A 17,561-nucleotide genomic window follows, 5' to 3' on the forward strand; every position below is an offset into this window, starting at 1 on the left:
GACCAGGGTGGAGGGGGGTGTAGTAAAACAACAACACACACACACACCTTTAAACCATGTCAACGGGGTTTGCATTTACATCGTTTCGCGGACATTGCCGCGCGCCATATTTATCACCTCGCGGTGCAAACGCGCAACCGAAGCGGAACGGTGCACTTGTGGTGGAACAAACAAAAAACAGGCGCGAACCAGCTCAGCTGAGCAACAAAGCCGGATCAGATGTCAAAACGCACCGTACAGTGTACTTTAAATTGGCAATCATATTTTACTGACGTTTGAGGAAACGAATTTGTGGTATTGTTTCTATTTTTAAGCCCGGCGGGCACAAAGGTGTTTGTCGCGAATTCGATAAATTCCTTCAAGAAGTTATGGGACAAACGGATCACGAACCTGCTCAAAACAATCAACACAGCTCGTTTTATTTGTGCATCCTTTTGTTTTCTTCAATCCAACAATTTTCCAATTTTAAAACTAACGAACCGCATCTCATCCTCGCTTGCGGGGTGCTCTGTCATCGTACCGATCTTTATTCTCGTCCTGAAGATTGCCTTCCTTGCGCTGTGCAGAGCTAGTGCACGTCTCTCTGCACGTTGCACTCATTTAGATGAACGACGGTGCAAAAAGTAGAAAACGTAATCCCCCATTCTTGTGCACTTATCAAGCAGCCATCTAAATTCTGGACGCTGCTGCCAAACGCTGTCGTACATTTTATGGGTCCGTTTGCATCCTTTCCTTCTGTGTTCTGGATCGAGCCAAAAGACTAAGGCCATTTCCACCGTATACCAGACAGTGGCTAAGACATGAAATGCATTTCTATCCCGAGCGCTCCCAGACCACCACGTCGAAGCTATCGGCTTCTTGCTTCTGAATCTGTAAAATGTAAAATGTGTGCATGCTATAAAGCGTACAACTTTACTTTCACTCCGCTGTAGCTCCCGGGTCTTGGTAGGAGCTCTTTTGCGATAGTGCACTGATGAAGTGAGCGTATGCTAAGCTTTTCCCCACCTTTTTTTGTTTTTTCGTACCAGGAATCGCCTTTCGGTTTGAAGGATTTGGAACTCAGCCCATTTTGGGGGTTTCGGGAGTTTGGGGAACTAAAGCGAGTCGAAGAATTCTACCAGACCGGGCGATGTACTTCCAAAATGCACTCTCGTCTATCCTTGGATGAAGACAAACGTACGACCGCACCAGTGTCAATGGCCACCGACAGGAGTTCGGTTTGCAGTCTCGTTTCGTCTAAAGTGCAGCAGGATATCAGGTCTGCCCGATTACGACTCTTTGTTGCTACCGTCAGCACTGTGGCATAACCGACAGCCCCGGTGACTATTTCCCTTTCGTTGAAAGGGAAATGAACCATTTGGGTAGTTTACGATTTTGGGAAACAACATTATAGCTGCGGTTACGGGGCAGACTGGGGTGGCGGTGTGGTGTGCATGATGGTAGCTACTCGTTTAGCCTTGAGTCTCGGTCTGGTATGGGCCGCCGGACTTGGCCCGGGTGCTGCTAGCGAAGTTTATTTTAATTATTTATTCAGTGTTTAATTAAACAACAGACTCTGCCAACGCTCTGCAAATTGGTCTCCGGTTTTCGCTTTCAAGGGTTGAAAGGGAACTTTCGCATCGATCGAAATGGAAGCGTTGGAATGGGTTTGAATAGGATGCTACTTTTCCGTTGCTTGCTTGCTCGGGAGCAGATACTTGGGGAAAAATATCAGTTCCAATGAAATGTTTTCTTCCCAGGAAAGATGGGAAAGTGGCTTGGTGGCCATTCCTATTACTCGTTCACTGGAAACATTCCCCGGATCGCCTTATCAGTGCTGGACGATGGCTCGAATGTTTTCGTTTCGTTTTGACTGAATCAAAACCAACATATCATTACTATTACAACCCCAACCACAACCACACCACACCGTGCCAACTTGTCAATTTTGTATGCCCCGCATACTAACCCGCTAACACACACCGACTGTAAGCACTGTACATATCATTTCCCTTTCCGGGGACAACCCATTGAAGCGTTTGTGGCTACGTAACAAGATCACAAAGTCGCACATAAATGTCAGCTCTAATTATGAAATAAACTGTACTCACACACCGGCCTAGGTGCGAGTCATCCCCCGAATATTCCACCCAGTCCGAACTGCCGATTTGAAAAGGGAAGGGAACGAAAAATTGGGTCGATAAATCAATGGATCCGTCGTACGGTTTGACGAAGAAGGACTACAAATGACGTAAAACTAACACACACACACACATGGGCACGTGTGATGGGGTGATCCCCAAAGCCAAAGTGCTACCGAAAGCACAAACACGATACCCGTGTCACGATCGACCGTGATCGTATTACGTCAAAAAAATATATTAAAATGCTTTTTGACAGCTCCCACTTACAAAGCCATGAAGGAAAGGGGTTGGATAAATGGGGAGGAGGAGAAGAAGATTACGTGCCGTTTGCGTGACAGTCGTGTGTAAAGCAAAACAAACAGATAAACAAACAAGCGGGCAAACAAACGAGTAAACCCACGCCGTACGCAATGGGAGTAGCCCAGTTGACAGTTCACTACCATAGTACAATGGTGGAATGGGACACAAAAAAAATAACTAGGTGACGAAAGTGAAACGGTTCGATTAATCGAGAGGAGAAAGGTGGGTGCTGGTTGGAGACTGCGAGGGGATCTCAATTAAATGCTATTCACCTCACACGCCATGGGCTCTCCCTGCTGTGGGAGATGCAGCTATGGCGATGTAAACAAAGATGGCGCACTGATGACAGATGATTGTAATGGAGTAGCTAGTAGTTTGCAAACCATCATTGTACGAAAATAGCGCGATCAAGTGCGATCGTTCGCGGTGTGGGTTTGTTGGGGGGCTCGTAAATGCTGATGGTTTCCGATCGCGTAAGAAACCAGCAAGTGGCAAATTTTTTTTTTCGGTTGGATATTGAGAAGCGGCGATAGTTCCACCATTAACGAGCGTGCTACTGCCACCAGACCTGGTGTGATGCTGGTTGGGAGTTTGGGTGGGAGGTTGTGAAGCGGTGGGGGCGACACGGTCGGGTGCGGAGTATGCGGAGCGACCCGAGCAGGGGCGGACGCAACTGAACAAGCCTACAATCTGGGTCAAGGCTTAGCGCGACTCAGTGTGTTACAACAAGGTATACATAAATAATAGCGCCGCCATCGCGGATGGGTTGCTCACTGTCTCTCCCCGCATTTTTCCCTCACCTTCTGTCTCCCCTATCCCCTACTCACGAAGACACTTGTGTACGTGTGCCAATGTGTGCACCGACCCGCATGTGCAACGTGTCCAAGCGAGAGACACCGACGGATCTTTCTCACCGACTGCTTTGGGTCTTTGGGTGACTACTATTTGTGGAAGTTCCGGAAGATACTACCGTGTGTATCTGGATGTATGGGAAGCAGGTTGGAGGTTGAACAGAGGGATTGCTTACTAAAATAACAACAGCACCTCCACCACCAGCAGCAGTACACCGTCAGCAAACAAACGACACACGACAGAGGGTTCGCATGGAAAAAAAACGATTGTGAATCGATCAGCGAAAGAAGAAAGAGAGGAGCATCGTGCAGCATCAGACATCGCGTGAAACCTAAGAAGAAGAGGTAGATCGACGCACATAAGGGCCGTAGGGGAACTCGTCTCAAAGTCAGAAAGGAAACACACCACAACAAACGGACTTTAGTGAAGCAATCGATACCTAACCACGCGCTCAAATCAAACGAGGAGAACGAGTGACAGTTGTGAAGCTCCGAAACGGGCCCCAAGTGGTGGAGTTCGTACAGGGCAGACGGCGAGAGATCTTGTTCTCCTCACTATTGTTTCTCAACAACAACCATCCAACCGGTGGAATGTCGTTCGGGAAATCGGTGTTGGCAGTAGGGAACTACAACAGCACAAACATCCAACACAGCACACACAGCAAATGACATGCTTTTCGTCGGTTGCTTCACACAACCTGTCTGTCAATAGGGGCCACACAGTGCAGTGGAGGGAGGAAGCCGGTTCGGTTAACTGTCGTGGCCTGTCAGCGGTCGCTAATGTTTGCCTGCAGGCGCGAAAGAAAGAAACAAACGATTAACATTCTACCAACGGTATGTCTTTCGGAACGTTTGACTTTCCCTTCCGACGTCGAACGTTGGATGTCGGTCCGGGAGGTACAGGCAAAAAGCCTCTTTATCAGAGGCCTGCAAAACTGGACGGTGCGGACGTTTTGCCAGCACCACCAGCATCACCAGCTCATTACACCTCCATAATTCCATGCCCATCCTAGGAAGTGCGCAAAATCTCCTCCAGGTAATGGAAAAAGCCTCCCGGAGACGGAAACCTCCGTGTCAGGTGCTGGCACATGAAATCTCATTACGATAATGGCAATCATATTTCTTGCCTACCGGTTGTAATTGTGCGAAAGGTGAGAGTGAAAATGGGCAAAACAAAATCAGAAGGAAAAAAAACCCCACCGGACCACACCAGTCCGGAGGTAAGAGAATTGAGGTTGACAGCGCGTCGTCAGCTCCAAACAAGAGCCCGCAAGGAGAAAAGAAAGTCGGAAGTCGGCCACCAGGAACAGCTAAGGCAGTGGACTCGCCGTGGACTGCCACCGACTAGTTTCAAGGCGAGGAACAGTGAGCAGTAGGCCAAGGTTAATCACACTGATTGTGGCTTTGGTTGAGGTAGGTTGTGGGGTGTTGTTCGCTACCACGGCAAGCTCCGAACTCGCACTGTCGAGCGGAAATGTTTTATTACGAAAAGATGGCCGAACTGTGCGGTAAGCTTCGAGTTTTAGACATTTCGGGTTTTCCGGACATTGGTTCTTGGAACAATGACTAGCACAGTGATGTGTCTAGCGAGAGATTAGTAATGCTTGGGATCGTTGTCACGTTTTGGCCATTGTGATCTCATGGATTGTGGGTTTGGATAAACCCAACCAGGCCCCGACTAATGATCAGAAAGTTCTTCCAGACATTAACGATATACTTTGAGGAACTGCCAAACTCGAGCCAATATTCCAAACAATGCTCAGTCCGTCTCTCAGACTTGTCTTCGTTTAGCTTCAACTTGCTTTTTCTAATTGTTCTTAGCCAATCTGGTAATTATTCACTCTCCAATTAACGCTCATCGGCTAGCACCGGGAAGATGTCACAATTTTCGGGTTATCGCACGAAAACACACACCTTTTTCTGTCCGGTTCTATACCGGCATGTTTACGCAAGGCGCATGGCGTAATCTCCCAAAAACGTCGTTACGAAAGCGCCGAGGAAACAAATCGGGATTCATTTCGAGCATTATCTTTCTCCGGACGCTTAACATCCACGCAATTTGCATCCCTTCTCTGCTGTTGCTTCGTTTCGTGGGCATCCTGCCGGAAATCAGCGGAACAGAGCCCACCCAAAACGAGCTTTCACTAATACAGGCCTACACGGCACGATTGTTACCATACATTCAACCGTCTAGCCGTATTGATCCGGTTTCGTTACCCTGTGCCTTTGTCGTACCACACGGCGACAAGGATTCGGTCGACGAGAAGCCCGAACACTATCTGTCTGCTGCCGTTGAGTTGGTAACCCGCCACTGCTCTTAGGCCACTCTCGTTCTCATTCTCGAAACCACGGAAGCACCTTGATCCCATCCCATCACAGCTGTTTCCGAATGTTGCTTCCACCGTTTGCCGGCTCGTTTTCACCTATTAAATTATCCGCCAGTGAGTTCCTCGGCCCCATCGGAAAACCGCCCCACTTTCACTCTTGCTGAGTGCTCGCCCTCCACAGCTCCTGCCAGCCCGCAACATGGGGAAACGCCACCCGGCACCGAATGAAAGCGAAAGGACCGTGGCGAATCCACCGCCGTGAACAACTCTCCGGAAGTTCGGCCGAAAAACACTCACGAGAGCCATTTCCCTTCTGTTGGGAAATGCCGGTGAGAGCGATTTCCACGAACAGAATTAACGGGCCTCCCGCGGAACGATTTCCACCTGTTAAGCGACATCGTTCCGTTTCACTGCTTGCGAAGGATGTGGAGGAGGATTTTCGGGGAGGAAGGGCGGCCATTGCTCTCACACGGGCCGAGAACAGACAGGCAGCAATTTCCGGGCTGCTGTGCGACGATTAATGAAAAATGTATGAACAAACGATAGGAACTTTTCATCATATTTAGGGTACAGTGAATATTTATGACATTGTTATGCAATTTCTGCCGAATTGCCCGGTCGGTTTCCGGCCTGCTTCGGGAGGGAAGATTGGCTATTTATCAGCAAACTTTCCATGCCCGAAATGAGCAACCGGGTGCCTCCATTAAGGAAAAGCGATGTCTGTGAAGGAAACCGCTCTGGCTCGGTTTTGTGCCTGCGGTGAAAATCAATATCCATGTACTCGCTCGGCACGGTCACGGACAGCGTCATCTGTCCCTACTCGTGTGGAATACCCGGGCCGGGGAAAATTTCCACCACAACCATCTGTTGCTCCGGTAAAGAATCGTCGGCGGCTTATGCTAATGGTTTCCGCAAGATCCTGCTGCTGAGCCTATCCGCTGCTCCTATGGAGCGCCCGACCTTTACAGAGAATGCGAGCGCGTGTGAATCGTGTCGAATCGATTAATGCCGGGAAGGAACACAACTCCTCGAATGAATCGTTTTCCATCGGTACGAAGGGCTGCAAACATTAGCCCACATGAGGTGCAAATGAATTGTGAAAAGGTTTAATACTGTTTACAAACGCTCTGCATTAGCAACGTTTGCCGGAATATCGGCGTGTTTGTGAAGTTCGAGGAAATCTGTTGATCTTCATCAATTTTCCGCATACTCATCGACTTTTCCACCCTTGAGGGTGGGGCCCATGTTTTTGGGTTTGCATCACTCTCGCGCTCTCTTTCTCTCTCTCTCTCTCTCTCTCTCTGTTTTCCCCGTTTCACTCACCCCCCCCATCGTGTCGTTGCCGGTTATGAAGCGTTTTTCTCTCGAAGCTTCTCCGGTTCCGGTTTTTGCCAGACAACGTGAAGCTTTTACGTAACGCGGAACGTGAACTTGCCGCACATCCTTCGACGGTATCCTGCTACATCCTGCTAGCGAAGGTGAATGTACGTACGATTTCAATTGAGCCTTTGTATTATTCTGAGCTCCACGTCTCTTACATCAGACCCTCCTTCAAACTGACCGATGGCAATAGACTTGTTCGCTATCGTCCGTATATTTTGTCCGCATCCTTGCACTAGTCGATTAAGATTGATTCTTCGTAACGTAACTGCTTCTTGAAGCTAGTGGCAAATGACTCGTAACGATACCCATTACTTCTACCATCAAATGTTATTTTCCTGTAAAAATCTATTTAAACACTGCCCCTCTTGGTGTAACGTGCATTCACGACACGTTTCGCAGGTTGAATTGTGTTGCTGAATCGATCAGCGTGATACCTTGGACGTTTCGGATGAGCAAAGATGTCAAAACCGAAACAACCTTCGACTGAATTCTATCGCCGAGTCACGAAGCACATCGTGCCGCTAGAACTTTTCTCGGTTCCGGCTCATTCGCATGGGTGGAATGTGTTATTTTCTTCTGATAGATTTAGCTTCCCCTCAACTTTTACGACATGTGCCCCTTCGCGATGAAAAGAAGCGACATTTGCGGAGCCGCTATTTACCCATTGATAAGAGCCAACGTCCGATCGTAAATCGAATGATCTCACTAATTCTGTGTTGTTTTTTTTTCGCGTTGCGCATTTTTATCATTCCAGTGGACACCGAGATACCGATCCTGCCGCAGTCGCCGAGTCCTCCACCGCAGCAACGGTCGTCCCTGGCCGGTGGACAGTCGCAGCAAACGGCCAGCCTGCTGGCCAGCACGTTACAGCCGTCCCAGCAGCACAGGCCCCTGCTTCACGGGCTCCTGAGCGGTACGCACATACCGCAGGGTCCGTACCATCGTGGCTACAGCACGTCCAGCACAGGTTAGTGCGCCCCAGTGATGATAATTCCAACTCAATGTTTTCGCCACCCTGTTCTCTTGCATCGGTTTCTTGTTTACACCCGCTACTAAACACGTGCACGACTAATGTGAGGCTGCAAGCTGAAGTTGGGATAAAAATAGCAAAGCGTTTTTATTGTTATATTTATAAGTAAAAGAAGAGCAATATTCTCTTGCAGCTTCATAAACAGCTTTTTCAATCCGCTAAAGTGCACCACAATTTCTTGTTCTCGTCTTTTACTCACATTTGTTTACATGTCATTGAACTTCAATTTACTTTACTCTAATAATATGTGCTGGTGAGATGAAATTTAGTCAATATTTGGGAATAATATTCCTTTTCTCTCACTTTTAAATGTCACAATTTTAAAAATCAATCGTTGACCATGCCTTTTTATGTTTATGAGATGTTAATGGACAATTTTAACATTTTCAAGCACTGTAGATTATGTATAATAATCATTTAATCTAAAAAGTTTTCATTTGTACGTGACATTTCTATTTAAATTTTATTAGACTTTATTTCATTTCTCAATTTTTTAATACTTTTCACATATTTGCTCGTTTGCTTCGTTTTTGTATATTTCACATTACTTGTCATAACCGTTTCCACTAAGATTTTTCCGCTGCTCTCTTCGTCGAAGCCTAGTTAATTTTAAAGAAAACAATAAGAAAGGGAAAAAACACACCGTTCCTTCACGATTGCGTACCACTTTCCACGTCCGCGACCCCTTTCGTCCCGATTGTTTTCCTTCCCGAACCGAAGCCCGTTGTTTGTCCTTTGGCTTTCGGTTGCGGTTGCTGTGCCGTCAAGTTTCACGCAACTTTTCCACCAAACAAACGCGCACAATAGGTGAGGAGAAAAATAACACATAGGGGAGGATGCTTCTGACGATCCTTGCCAAACGCTGTCGATCGGCGTTACCGCGCTCGTCAAGATGGTCCCGGTCGGTCACTTTTCGGGATGATGGTTGGTTTGTCTTCGGTGCTGAACGGCAATGTCGCCACTTATGCGATTCCGGTGCGATATGGCGCGATTCCCTCACAAAACCCCGGAACGGGTTTTCGGAGTGATGGCTATTTGCGTTCATTGTTCATTTGTTCGATGTGCGTTATATGTGCGCCTTTCCGGTAGTTGTTTACCTTCATCCGTTTTTTTTTTATTATTACTTTTTACAGCATGCAGTGATCCAATCAGTTCCTAGTGCTGAAACGAAACAGAACGCGTCGCTTCGCTTCTCTTTCGGCCACAAGACCATCAATCCCGCATGTTGATTATGTGGAATTATTACACATGACGAGTTGTAATTATGAGGCCGCTCCGATACGCGAGCTCGCGCGTCACGCGGATCCATCAAAATATTCCCTGCCACACTGACCGGCCGCTAGATATGGCATGTACCCGCATGGTGATGCCCTACTGCTTTAATTCCGTATGCAAACACACGCATACACACGGCGAAATAAAGACACCCTTTTTGATGATCCGCGAGATTTTTTTTGTCTCCAGTTAGCTCGCAATGGTGCAGAAAGTATTAAAGAAAAATGATCGCGACCTTTTTTTTCGTCGTCGCTGAAGCCTTCAAATGCGAGAAAAGTAAGAGCGCGAAAGGGATCAGCAGCGACCACCAAGAAACTGGAAGAATTTTCAAAATGTCAACAACAAAAAAAAACAAGCCAGTTATCTTGGCAGGCAAACGGAATTTCCCCGAACAGGAATGAAGAGGTAATATAAAAAAAAAAACAGAGCACAGTAGATTGAAACCCATTGGAAAGGTAGAGTAGTGACCATTATGAAACCGGAAGTATCTTGGTCCTTTAGAAATCGGAACCCATCAAGCAGAAGTCAAGGGAGCGAAGGATCATCCCTGGCAGGCAGCAGGTACAACCGGTGCCGAGGCATGGGAATCCGGCCGGGCAATAGAAATGCAAATCACACACAGAAGTCCCTTTCCATTACCCGTTGCGCGTTTTGCTCGGTCGGACCATTTATCGTTCACGGCAAATCATTCTGATGACGACGGTAGCGCGATCCGAATGGACGATGGCGATGCGGTTGGTTTGGATTTATTTATTTTTATATGAGGAAATAAAACGCAAATCGTCACACGCACGAAGGAAGTTTGGAAAAGTAAAGCGAAAGCAAGGGATTAAAATCGGTAACGAGGTTGGGGTATTAGGAACTTCTTATCAGACTTCGGAGAGAATATCAAATTCGGATAGAACATGTCCACTCGATAAAAGAAGTTTTATTAGTAAGACATCTGTCTAAGATTTCTAGATTTTTCTATTTTTTTTTGTGCAGTTAGTAATCAACATGTACTATGTGTGGAGATTATATACTCTTGTTGGCAATATTTAATTATACAGCCCTCTGCTTTTACTCTTGATCGTGTTAGACAACGTCCTGAGTCATCGTAATTCAATCGGGTTGTTGCACTCACATTTCACTACCCCAACCATGAACCGCCATTGCAATGATTGCACTTTCGCCCACTTTCGTATTAAACTGTTGTCTCATCATATTGCAAAATCCGCACAGTTACAAACCACCAAACCAACTTCATCCCTAATCGCTCCCATCGAACAATCCTCTTGAAAAAGTAATGATTTTTCCCCGCATAAAGCAGCAGAAAGGGTTACATCGATAGAATTGCAGCTTTTCCTCCCGAAATTTTGCTGATCATCCGTGCAAACACCGAAAGCCGATCAATATTTGCGACAGATGAACGCGTGGAAGGTGCTGGCGATTATGTGACGATAATGAAATCCATTTCCAGCAGCTGCTGCGGAACAACTGGATGGTCATCAAAGCCCAAATTTGCTTACTCCGGTGTGGAAATGCGTAGGCGAATGATTATTTGTGACAGGGAAAGGTGACGGGTTTTTGCACAATGTGACGACCGTTTGACCCCTTTCAATTGAGTAATCAATGACGCATTGTACTTGCGGTCGTCCCATCCCGGCAATTGGCAGCTGGTTGGGTAAACGATGACGTTTGGAAATAGGACACCAGGCCACGGACAAAAAGGGGAATGGAAGGTGCATCCTTTAGACCCGTCTCTCATCCGTTACTGTCAAAATTGGCCTGTGACTCAATCCGTTAATGGCACGCGTTGTTGGCCGGGCCCGGTACGGGACGGGTTTTGAAGGAGGTACGACGAATTTTCGTCACTATTGATCCATTTTCGGAAGCGAAACAATCCCGCTTCGGCTAAAGAATCCCACAATAATCCTTCTGCTTCTTTTACCGAGGCTTCACAGTGTTGAGGAGAATAATAAACATTTGACTATTACCTCTACCCTTGCCATTGTGCATCACACGCCGATCGTAACAAAACCGCTGCGACTGAGTAACATTCAAAACCCTGATCATATGGTTTCTTTTCTCTTGCCGCCTTTGGTGCTCCAATGCAATACTTCGTCACGGGGTTAATCGTACTACAAGGCGATGTGGTGTAACAGCCGCACTCACTTCTCTGTTGAGCTTAAGTTACAAACCGATTGAACAAACCGAAACCGATTTGTGAGGATTTAAAGCCAACCGTGTCGGATGGGAGGATGAGAAGGGTAGCAAATTTGATGCTTCTGTGTTTGAGTGTGTGTCTGGGTTTAGGGACACCGAGAGCAGATGCATCTATTCACGTTTGATCCGTGCAGGCGGACGCATCCTTTCCACTGCGGCACAGGTGACGAACGAGCACGGTATTAAAGGATTGCCCAATGCAAACACCCTAAACGAGGACTTTATTTGCACACTGACCAGCGGGTGTCATAAGATCCCTGGTCCCTTCGTTCAACAATGCAGCATCCCGGCATGGCGGCATACACAATGAAGCTTTTCCCTTTTCGGGCACCAGACGTACCAGGGAAAGGCGATGAAACGGTTGAGTGGGGCGAGTTCCTGTGTGGGTGGAAATACAACGCAAAAAAAAACCTTTTCCGGACGATGGAAGATGAATATTTGAAAGCTCGTCCTGTGTGCAAGTCATCCCCACGGCAACAAATGACCTTGGTCGGGAGAATTTCCTCCCATCTTTCTATTACTCTCCCTCACTCTCTCTCTCTCTCTCTCTCTCTCACTCTCTCGCGCTCTCTTTTTATCGTTGAGGTATTTTACATAACTTTCGCCATAACACCGTGCGCTAAAAGTGCTGTGGTACGAACGTGGATCGGAACAAAAGCTCGCCGTTTGAAGTGAAGTGTAGGCCCGGCTTCATGCATGAGTCATGATGGGAAGGTTTGTTCCGGCCCTCTTCTTCCGTGCTCTTCAATCGAATACGTCTGCGATACATCCTCCGGGTGTGTACTTGAGTGTCCTACCCACCGAACAAACACCCACCCAGACTCTCCATCTGCCCGAGTAGGCGAAGAACAAGTCCTTTTATTCGGACACGGACCCTCTAGAAATCGACATTCGCACCCTGAATGCCGGAAATCGTGTTACACTCTTCACGGAGCATCCGCCCACGTTCCTCACCCTGTCCCTGGCTGGTTGCCGTGGAGCCGTCGAGTTTCCGGTGGCCGGGATGGCCTCACCAGGAATAGGTTATACGGCTACAGCATCTTTTTTCCCGGGAAATGGTACGTTGATTTTCCCGCAACACTCCTCAATCAGTTATTCATGAACGATCTGTACCGGGTGTACCTAAGCATCCTCCGCTAGAAGGAAGACATAAAAGAACTCACGTTACTTCTCGCTTCCGGGGACCGGTTGGAGCAAGTTGATTTCGTAATTTCCGCTAGTGAGAAAAATAAACCCCATGAATGACGATCCATCGCAGAGGGTGTTGCTTTGCTGCTGTCGAAATAATTTATTTGATAAAAAAGACAGCGGATAGAAATTACTCAAATAAAAGCAAACATTTTACAATGACATCACTCTTCTGTGGCCTAAAACGAAAAAGTTGCATAGAACATTAATTCTACAGCGGATGAAGTTTTTTACTTTATTATTAGCTTATTTGGTGGGATATTATAAATATTGTGTATTACGAGCTATTTCTAGAGCTTGATATTTTATACCTTGAAACAACTTTCATTCGGAGTTTAAGTTTATGAAAAGATCATTTCGAAGTATTTTCTCCCTTCTATCTATTTTATTCCACCGCTCAATCAAGGCTACCATCTGGCCCAACCATACGGACACATCGTCCAAATGGTCGCGCGCGGTTCAAATGACAGATGAATCAATTACGCAAAGTTGACCGGTCGCGTCTAAAGTACGCAGCACGCTCTACTCCAAAAAGCAACCATAGGCAGAAGGAAGCGTCGATTTGCTGGCACAAGCGTAATAGTAATAATGCCCGGCAAACCGTCGGACACATAACACCGTTTAGGACGAAAAGAAACCCCCTCTTGCGCCAGGCGAACAGTCATAGACCATGTCGGCCTGGAAGATGATCCTTGCTGCCAAGATTATCTCATTCTTTCGCTTGGCTCGTTCGCTGGTAGCTGGTTGGTTTTTTTCGCCTCGTAATCCTGCTGATTAAAGCAAACACATCCGTCCAGCCAGTTCGAAAAATGAACAAGACTACAAAGAAAGTAACCGACGCTGCGACACCAGCACCGAAAGGATTCAAGACGCTGCGTTGTTGTCGCGCGCGGAAGCAGAAACAGCTTCTGCTTTTGCTGTGCCAAGAATTTTTGCGTGAGTGATCGTTGTTTGATGGCTTTTCCGTGTCACGTCCCTACGCTGCCACCTCCCATCCCTCCGGTTGGGTGCCTTTCCTTACACCAAACGTGACCAAATCAAGCGAAAAGCAATAAATTACGATGACACATTTCTTTGTCGCCTGGCTGATCGACCTCAGTCGTCACCTTTTTCGCAGCCGCCTCGCCAAGCAGTTCGGACCCTTTCTTGGGTAACGAATAGAAAACTTTTTTTTTAAACTCACAACCGGACCAGTGCGCTGACCAGCTATTGAGCAAATAAATCATTCGCGTCCCTTCATCGCGGCTTCATCCCTGGAAAAACGAAAAACACATCCTAAACGAAGCAATTAAATAGAAGCAAACCGTCAAACCTGCCATTGTGGGATCTTTCGAATCGTGGAAAAACGTGAGAAAAACGGTCGAAACGTCTTTGGCCGAACTGAAATTAAACCGCGCCGCGGAAAGATTACATTTTATTGGCGGGGCCCGACCAGCAATCCCTTTTTCGGGCTTTCTTTTTCCAACGCTGGAAAACTGACCGTTCGGATGCTTTTGATGCGTGCGCGGAAAGGGACACACGCATACGAACGAGTTTCCGGTTGAACATAACATTCCGCGGCCTTATGTTTGAGTTCCCGCATTTTGTAGCTTTTTTTTTGTTGTTACTTGCCGATGCGAACTTATGTTCCGTTTGCGTTCTTAAATTTCACTTCCTTCTTTCTTTTTGCTTTTAAGATCCTTTAGACATGTCGGTAGGGAAAACTCACCCCGGGGAAAGCATTCAAAGTATGCAAACATAAATGACAAAGAAATCAAATGCACACACACACACACAGACGGGCGCGGTAGATCGCGAGCGGTCGCACACGCTTGAAAGAAGGGATGCTGCTGACCAGGGTGAGGTCCTTTTTTCCCGTTCATTCCATTTGTCCCCTTTACCGTTGTTTTACCCTTCGACCACTTTGGCGCAACCCGAACAGGGCGAACCAGGGTATGTCATTGTACGGTTGGACAAAATCTCGGACTCCGTGCTGGGGTCTGGTTTGATGACCAGTGTTGAACTAGTCCATCAAATTGTTGCGATTAGCTGCGCTGCTCAATCAGCGCACCCTTGGGCAGCGAAGCCGGGCACCGTGGCCCGAAAGGTGATCTTCTAATACTTCCTTCGCGATACCGGTAACGGAAGAAAAGCAGCGGGAACCACATTTCCATGCCGTTGAAAGGATTGGCGGTAGGGAAACGCGCAAACCAAACATCGTTCGTCTTCCTGGTTTCACCTGAAGCACAGCATCGTTTCGTCGCCGATGCATGGCCGAAACGTACCAGAATAACGAGCTCTCAGTTTCCATACATTGCGCTGCGCGTTGATGAAGTCGAGATGGGTGAAGAAGAACAGGACAAAACATTCCCTAAGCAACCAGGATAATCTATCCCTTTGGTCATGGGCTGCTTTCCGGGTTGGATCGAAAGTGAACAAGCCGTAAACCGGAAGTTGTTTATTGAGGTCGGCTTGGCGTTGCTGATGCGTGGCGCACAATTGCTTCCAGCAATTAATACAACGAGCCTTTTTTTCTTGCCGTACTGCTGTGTTCATTTTGTTGTCCTTTGCCTGCTATAAAGTAGATAGCCTTGAGATACTTTGTTTGATCATTTGAATATTTCGAAAGAGCGATATTTCGATTTTTTTCACTTCACTTTTTACTTCTTTTTACAATACTTTTGCACCTTTCAAAATATCCTACAATGTTCATCTTTAAATTTTTTATCTTAAATCACTTTTAAGAATAAATTTAATATTTACAACTATTTCCATCTAATATTATCCATATTCTAATGTAAATCCACCCCAAAAAAATTGTTTAATAAATTTACTAACTAAAATAAACACTAATGACACACACTTGCGCACGGAAACACACGCACACCCGTGCAGTTTGTCCGACTGTTCCATTTCCGTACGCAACGCCCGGTACCTTGGGCGCATTCGAGCTGGACGACGATGGTTTCCTGGAGAACATTTTCCATCTGCGGTCGATGGAGAAGTTAAAAAGCTCCCACCATCAAGCGTTCCTCAAACTTGCAAGTACGTACAACCCACCCCATCAACACACGTTCGGTTACCGTACACATATCCACTGCCACAATCTGACTCCCTTTCCGGACCAGTGGCCGCCTAGATTTAATCATTATTCGCCACAGGTTCAATCACGCTTCCGAATTGTTTATTGTATGATTTGCTATTTTTCTTTGCATTATGAATCATGCTCACCGGAGAGGAAGCACCATCATTCTACGATTCCCACGATTCGTTTTCCGTTTTTGCACAGCCGGTTGACAAATGGTATTCTCGAAGATGCTTTTTGAAGTGAACTCGATTGGAAAGGGTTTTGCGTTCGCGGAAAACAAGAGAAGGAAAAATGATAATTAATGATATTGCTTCGAAATAGACGAGCGCAAAAGGTAGCGGAATTATTCCAACGAAAAATCTTCCATAAACATCCTCAGAAAATCACGGAAAAGGTTAATGCGTGCGAAGGAAAACAGTCAAATCATGTTCATTGAAACGTTTCGCATGTGGACATCTTCACATTATGCTCGCTCCGCACATACTTTGTTATTCTTTCCCGCCTTGCTAGGGACTGCACCCACACGATCGGCAGCCATGCGTCCTTTTCGGTACGGTTCGGGTCCGCACAAATGTCTCCAACGCGCACAAATATTATTCCAATTGCCAATCATGCATGGGACGACCGTTTCTTAATGATTTTGGCTGCTGCATTTCCAATGCCGTGTGATTATAATTTCACATACGAATGGGCTCCGGAGCAGAAGGATGAATGAATCCCAAACCTCCTATCAATTTCTGAGCACTGTGAATGGCAAACCGCTTCTTGAATTGAATCAAGTACCTAGATTCCAATAGGCGATCCTCGTCGATCGGTTCTCATTCATGGCCCAATAAAAAAAACTGCAATAACTGATCGCTTCTCGATCCCGACGATGTGGCTTGATCCTTGTGAGAGCGTGTTTTTTTTTTGCCTTTTCTTTACACTTTCCCACAACGAATAGCTCCGGTAGTCGAACCTTTTCAGGGCTAATTTTCAGTGCCAATTGTTCGACGGGTACGACCGCTGATCGAAATTGCCCACCCTCGGCCGCCTTCTCCTCCTACACCTTCGATCTCTTTTATTCGTCACCCTTCGTACCGTTCGAGGGTTTTTGCTATAAAATTTATATCTCTTCTCACCTGCACCGATCCCTAGTTCTGCTATTCTCATTTGCGGGTATGTATGCGAAACGACACACAAAAAGCAACGCAAGGATTTTGTTTTCCTCCGTTTCCTTTCTCCGATCGCAAGAAGGACCCCTTTTTTCCTTATTCCTCGCGCAGCCTGCTTTTGCCTTTGCTGCTTTGGATTAGGAGAAGCTTGGAATGTGTTTTTGCGTCGCACAACAATAACAACATTCGGGCGCTATAATGGTCTGGTCGTACAAGGTACTCGCGCAGTGGGAAGTCATCGCGAAAAGAGGGGCCTGATCGGAGAGGATTAAACAGCATAAAAAAATGTAATCGTTCTCTGGCCAGCCAGTAACAATGGAATGCAACAGAAATTTTCTTTCAAAAAATCCTTTCCCCCGAAAGCCGCAAGGAGTATGCAGGAAGCGTGCATGCTGTGCATCCGCCTCAATGATGGCTTTAAATCTGTAAGGCTCTCGCGATTAAGACGCTTGAGGTGAAACGCAATAAATACTTGCGCTAAATACACATAAAATCAGAGCATAGTTTAGAACGAATCTGTTGCTTTTATTCTGTTCGCTAATCGTCTATTGTGAGTCCTAGTCCTAATGATACAACCCATCATTCCTGTGTAGAGCCGTACGATTTTTTTTGTGCATTGTTTTGTTGAGTTACATCCACACATCTCATTCGTCAGCTG

The 17,561-nt window shown here is 46.6% G+C and overlaps 1 protein-coding gene across 1 annotated transcript in view; it reads left to right on the forward strand.

The window, feature by feature from the left end:
• LOC128301518 (ecdysone-induced protein 74EF) overlaps nt 1-17,561 on the forward strand; it is a 48,381-nt gene that overhangs the window by 16,165 nt on the left and 14,655 nt on the right. The window contains exon 2 of the mRNA XM_053038049.1: nt 7,739-7,951. Coding sequence (XP_052894009.1) covers nt 7,739-7,951 — 213 coding nt within the window. The remainder of the gene's footprint in view (nt 1-7,738; nt 7,952-17,561) is intronic.

Source organism: Anopheles moucheti, chromosome 3 (genome assembly GCF_943734755.1).
Source record: "Anopheles moucheti chromosome 3, idAnoMoucSN_F20_07, whole genome shotgun sequence".
Lineage (NCBI taxonomy): Eukaryota > Metazoa > Arthropoda > Insecta > Diptera > Culicidae > Anopheles > Anopheles moucheti.